The sequence below is a fragment of the Physeter macrocephalus genome, chromosome 8 (genome assembly GCF_002837175.3).
Source record: "Physeter macrocephalus isolate SW-GA chromosome 8, ASM283717v5, whole genome shotgun sequence".
Taxonomy (NCBI): Eukaryota; Metazoa; Chordata; class Mammalia; order Artiodactyla; family Physeteridae; genus Physeter; species Physeter macrocephalus.
The window spans coordinates 52,153,803-52,159,802 of NC_041221.1; the positions used below are offsets into that span (position 1 = coordinate 52,153,803).

Below are 6,000 nucleotides of genomic sequence, written 5' to 3' on the forward strand. Positions count from 1 at the left end.
ACTGAGGTAAAGAAATGAGAAGAGGTGCATATATTACATATATTAAAACATCTGTAGCTTGGGGACAGAAATTAGTGGGAGTCTGTACTGGATAGAATCCGTATTCTCCAGGAAGTATACAAAATTAACTACTGAGATAGAGGAGTTCAGACAATGTCTAGAAGTCACAAAGGAAGGAAAAGAATTACTGGGGCAGAGGCAATAGTCAATAAGAATTTTCCAGAAACAATGAAAGACTTAAATGTTCAGATTTAAGAATCACAACGAATACTAAGCTAAACAAGTAAAAATTAAGCCACACTTAGATTCACCTGGGTAAGACTGCAGAACACCACTGACAATAAGAAAATTTTAGTATTCAGAACAAAAAAAAAAACAGATTACCTACAAAGTAACAATTAGACTAAAGCAGACTTCTCAACAGGAAAAAACAAAGACCACAAAATAATAGAAAGTGCTGCTAATATCTGCTAATATCATTCAAGGGGAGAGATAAAGTTTGAGTGTGTGTGTTTTCAAACAGGCCCTGAAAGAACTACTAAAGAATGTACTTTAGAAAGAGGAAATTTAACAGAAAAGGAATGAGTGGAGAGCAAAAACCAGTATGGATCAAAGAACTTGGTAAATATTGATACTTTGGTAAATATTCATTCACTATTTGAAATAACAACAATAATAATGACTACTGAAGAGAGGAATTTAAATGAAGTAAAACTAAGATACTTAAAAAATAGAAGAAGGGGAAGGTGATTTAAATTAAAGAATTCTAAAGTCATTATTTTGTTCAGAAATAGTGTAGACATATCAAATTTTGACTTTTTAGAGTATGTTTCTTTTTAATGTAAGAGTAACCGTTATCAAATTACAATCTCTAATTTTAAAGGGAGAGAACTTCAAAATCATGGTTTTAGAGTGAACATAGGAATGGGTGTGACTAACTGTAGGTGTAATTAATTTCTATAGAGAAAAGGATCTAAAGGAAATAGGACAAAATGTTAGTATTTGTTAGTATCTATTATTTTCTGTATTTTTAAAATATTTTGCAATTAATTTTTTTTAAAAAAGAAGAAGCTTCTAGTGCTTTTAATTGACAGGTTTTGCTTGATCACATATCAAGACACAATCGCTGAAACTTCACTAAATGAAGAAGCTGAACCAGCGAAGCTCATATTTGTCTAGCTAGGGCCTCACAACCTGCAGAAGCGGAAGTAATGATATGTTCCTTTCTGTTTCTGTAAGCAAAGTGTCCCTGTGAAGCATCTGGACTTCGAGCACATGAGTCAGGCTCATAGTTACAGCCTGTCTCACCAGGTCACACTGACCTTTGTGATTATCACTTAGATGCTTCTGGAAGGATAATCTTAGTAGTCTTTCAAAGTCCTTTCCAAGTCTCTGTCAGTCTATGTTTATCATTTTCATGGTCTAATGGGGCAGTTTTCATAAATTGATACAAAGTGTCTTCTGCATGAGCACAGTCAAGCTTTACAGCTGTTGTAAAGAGAGAATCACTCTTACTCTGCCCGGCTAGAATTGGTTGGTTGGTTGGTTTTAATGGGATATGAGTCCTTTAATAGCAGTCTAATCCCTTCAATTTACAAAAAAAGTGAGGGCTAGAGAAATCAGTCTTCTTGCCCAATATCTTACAACTAATAAATGAGAAAGCTGAAAATCAAATTTTGGACCCATCACCATCATCATCCTCTAAGATAATGCCTACATTCCTAAGCTGTTACAGGAAGAAGTATGTTACCTGTGAAGATCCTGAAAGTATCGATCACGAAGACACCATGATTTATAGCCACCTGATTTAACCCCAGTGGAACAGCAACGTGCAGTGCCTCTGGCATTCGAGGCCACCTCCCCGGGCTGTTCGTGTCTAGCCTATGCCTGTCCAGTGCAGCCAGGCTCCTGGGATCTTCAGAGATAAGTCCTCCTGCGTGACTCCAAGTTGTGAATCCAAGAAGAGTTTGAGGAAGACACATTTGCTGACAACACAACCTTAACAACAGCCATAATGTTGCTAACATGGTTAGACACACCTCACTGGAATGATCAAAACTGCCCAGGTCACCTGCTGTTGGGTTAAAGAACCACTGCCCTGGAGAGGACTCTGAGAAGTCACAAAGGACACCTAGATCTAACCACAGCACTTTTCAAACTTCAATGTGCACATGAAGCATGCAGATATCTTAAGAAAATACAAATTCTGATTGAGTGGGCTGGGGTAGGGCCTGATATTCTGCATGTCTAGCAAACTTCCAGGTGGTACCCATACTGCTGGTCCCACGGGTACCCTTCAAGTAGCTAGGCTTTTCCCCGTGCACAAAATTCTCACAGGGTCTGTGATGAGGAGACTGTGCTTCTCTAAGGCAGGACTTTGGCGGCCAGGGAGGGTTGGAAGCAGGCGGACTGTGCGAGCAGTATGCACAGACCTAGTCATGTGCCGCAGGAGTTACCGGGGTGAACGCGTGACCATGAATGATTAATGAACCTGAAGGAGACATTTCCTGAAGGCTTCTGGGAGAGAAAGGTTTCCTTTTTTTGAGAGAGGTTTTGAAAGTGGCTCTTAATGGTTCATTCACCTTCCAGCCAAGATGGAGTAGCCAGGACCAGTACCCTCCTGCCGGAAACTACTAAAACACAGGGTAAAAATATATAAAACAATGATTTTCAGACATTGGACATCAAGTTGTGCAGGACAGTAATCACTGGGAAAGGGGAAAAACTGAAAAAAATAAAACAGAGTGTCAGTGAGCTGTGGAACAACTTCAAGCAACCTAATTTTATGTTACTGGATTAACTGGGGTGGAGTGGTGATAGAAGAAAACATTGGAATAGATAATGGTTGAAATTTTTCCAAATTTGATTTAAAAAAAACAGAAACTCAAGATTTAAGAATCTCAGTGAGCCCCAAGCACAAGAAAAAAGAAGGAAAGAAAGGAAAGAAAGAAAGAGAGAAAGATCAGATCATTATAGTAAAGATAATTTGTCAGTGGTGGAAATCTGTAAAATATTTTCCCTTAAAAGAAGTCTGTATGTTAACCAGTTTTGAAGAACCTGTTTTAAATGAATTGCTGTTCTCCTTTAAGTCAGTACTGCAATGATGATAGTTTGATTTCTGTTTCTGCAGAACTCAAAACTAGCTCGGATATGTGAACAGATCTCATTGTTCTGCTAATGTATGGTTCATCTTGGTCACATGTTCAGGCCAGACCAGGCTCAAAAGGCAGCCACAAATTCTGTGCCCATGAAATTATCCGTCTCACCACAGCTACAAATCCTATATTCCTTTCATGTATGTATTTAGGGGCTAGATTTCCATCCCATTCTTCATTTAGATATACCGAAGGCCGACATGGTCTATATGACCTCCTGCAAACTATTGTGAGTGAAAATATGATGATGATTTTTTCTTACTTAATTGTTCCAAGTTTCACATACCCTTCATGTCCGGAATGTCCTCTCAAGCACTGCTTCCTCCCCCCTCACAATTTCACAATACACACCACTTATTGTCCAAGAGCACACAGAGCATCCAGGAAGCAAATGATGAAAGAGGGAGAGAGAGAACTGGACATTGTCATCAGTTGCCTAGCATCACTGTCACTCTTGGCCCTGCTCCAGCTAATGACTGCTTGTCCCTGCTCTGGGTTATAGTTCCAAGGTTTCAGCTCTTCCACCCTTTGATGCTTAGCCATTTTTTCTGCAAAGGCGTGAAATCATGCCAGAGTGAATGTGTCATCGAGGAGGGGTTCCTGCCTTCAACACACTCTGCCCTGAAACCAGCCTTCACCCAAAATCCTTAGACCCCTGCACTGAGTCTTGAATCCCTTGTCCTCCTGGTAAGGTCTGCTTTAGAGTCCATGCTGTCCTTCCCTGTCAGCAGACTCCGGTTCAGCCTAAAGGTTTCTCTAATCTACCTTTAGCAGATCCAGGGCATTCCCATTTCTTCCTCATAGGAAGGCCTGATCTCTTTATGTAATTGGTCTCCCCTTCTCCGGAACTCTGCATACCAAGCGAAGGGCTTGTATAAGGGCTTGTATCATCAGATACAAAAGGTTCTGTCCCCTTTCTCAGGATATCAGCTCATTCGAGTCTCATCTTTGATCATTAAGAGAAGGCCACTCATCCTTCTCTTAAGGAGGACTTCATGCATAAAAGTGAAACAATTGTCAATGCTTAGGTGATTTTTTTATCTCTTTCTATAAATATGGAATTTGCTCACACAACATTTTAGAATTCTGCTTCAGCCCCTCACCCCATTATTCAGAATCTCCACCATACTAAGAAAGCTGAAAGAATTCCAAAGGACATATATCTATAGGTGGAAAAGAATCGCACTGCTTTTGTTTGCTTATTTTAATACCAATGATCATTTTTAGACATCAAGACCTTCTAACAGATTCCAATTCCAAGGAATCCCAAGCTCCCTATAAGTCCTCCCGGCTCCTATCTTGCTTATCTTAACATAAATGAGTCCTCTCCTACCGACTTGGGTGCACAAGAGTTTCCTTTCCTCCCTGCTCCCAGGCCAGAGCCTCTCCACCAGGGAGTTGATACTCATAGTTTGGAACTCTTCCCTTGCCCTTCCTGGGTGTGACTGAGGAACAAAAACTAGGAAGGAGACATCCCAGAGAGTGGATGTTTCTCATTTAGATCTAAAAAATCTCTATCCCAATAAACAAGCCCTTCACAAACGACCAATCAGAAAAACTGTTAGTACCTCTAGCATCTAGCCATTGCCTAGCACATAGTAGGCACCTGTTCGATACTGAATAAATAAATGAACAAATCTATGCCTTTCCATGTGTCTCTGACTGCAGCAAATATCATGAATTTCAATCACTTAATATATTATACTTCTATATTCGCACTTTAACAGGAACCTCCCAAAATCTTAAGGCAAAAGAAATTATTATTGCTCCGAAACACCATGGTTACTCTAATAACAGGATTCCAATACTGGTTATTTTTGCTGTCTGAGGATCATTAACACTAGCTTCTACAACAACCAACCCTAAAATTTCATCAAGCCACAGCTGTTTTATTTCTAGTCCACTCACATTCTGATGTTGATTGGGTGGCTCTCCCAGATGGATTTCTTCTAAGCTTTAACTCAGGGATCCAGGCTCCTTCCATCTGTGGCTCTGCCTCCTGGAAAGGAAAAAGAAGAGTAGAAGATCTAGGAAACGTTAGTGGCTGTATCACTTCTACTAATATTCTATTGTCCAGAACTAGTCCTGTGGTCCCAGCTAGATGCAAGAGCATCTGGTGGGAAATGTGATTTTCTTGTTTGCTCAGGAATTGAATGCATACAGTTTGGTGAACACATTGCACTATCTTTGCCATAGGGGCTAAAGGAGAATTTCATGTTGGGGGGCCAGGACCTCACTAACATTGTAACCTTTACCCTATTTCTCCTATGCCTTTCTCTTTGGTGCAGATTCATCATGCATATCCCCTCAGTCAGTCACTTAGAATATAAAAGCTTTCACTATGATCTGAAAAATTATAGTAAACACACTATACAAGTAGGGCTGTTCCACGTAAACAGTTTGGTTTCAAAGTCCATGAGTGTGTTGTTTATGAGACAAAAATTGTCTAGAGATTCAGCAAATATTTGCTGTTGATGGTGAAAGTGACAGCAATGATTTCCTCTGCCTGATCTCTGGCCTTAACCCTTTCCATCTCAAAACTCTCCCTACGGGGCTTCCCTGGTGGCAAAGTGGTTGAGAGTCTGCCTGCCGATGCAGGGCACGCGGGATCGTGCCCTGGTCTGGGAGGATCCCACATGCCGCAGAGCAACTGGGCCCGTGAGCCACAACTACCGAGCCTGCGCGTCTGGAGCCTGTGCTCCGCAACAAGAGAGAGGCCACGATAGTGAGAGGCCCGCGCACCACGATGAAGACTGGCCCCCGCTCGCCGCAGCTAGAGAAAGCCCTCGCACAGAAATGAAGACCCGACACGGCCAAAAATTAATTAATTAATTAATTAATTAAA

The 6,000-nt window shown here is 40.9% G+C and overlaps 1 protein-coding gene across 1 annotated transcript in view; it reads right to left on the minus strand.

Moving 5' to 3' along the window:
• Positions 1 to 5,154, minus strand: part of SELENOP (selenoprotein P) — a 40,992-nt gene extending 35,838 nt beyond the window's left edge. The window contains 1 exon segment of the mRNA XM_007119361.4: positions 5,064 to 5,154. Within this exon segment, the coding sequence (XP_007119423.2) occupies positions 5,064 to 5,065 (2 nt within the window). The 5' untranslated portion in view covers positions 5,066 to 5,154.
• Positions 5,155 to 6,000: the final 846 nt, after the last annotated feature.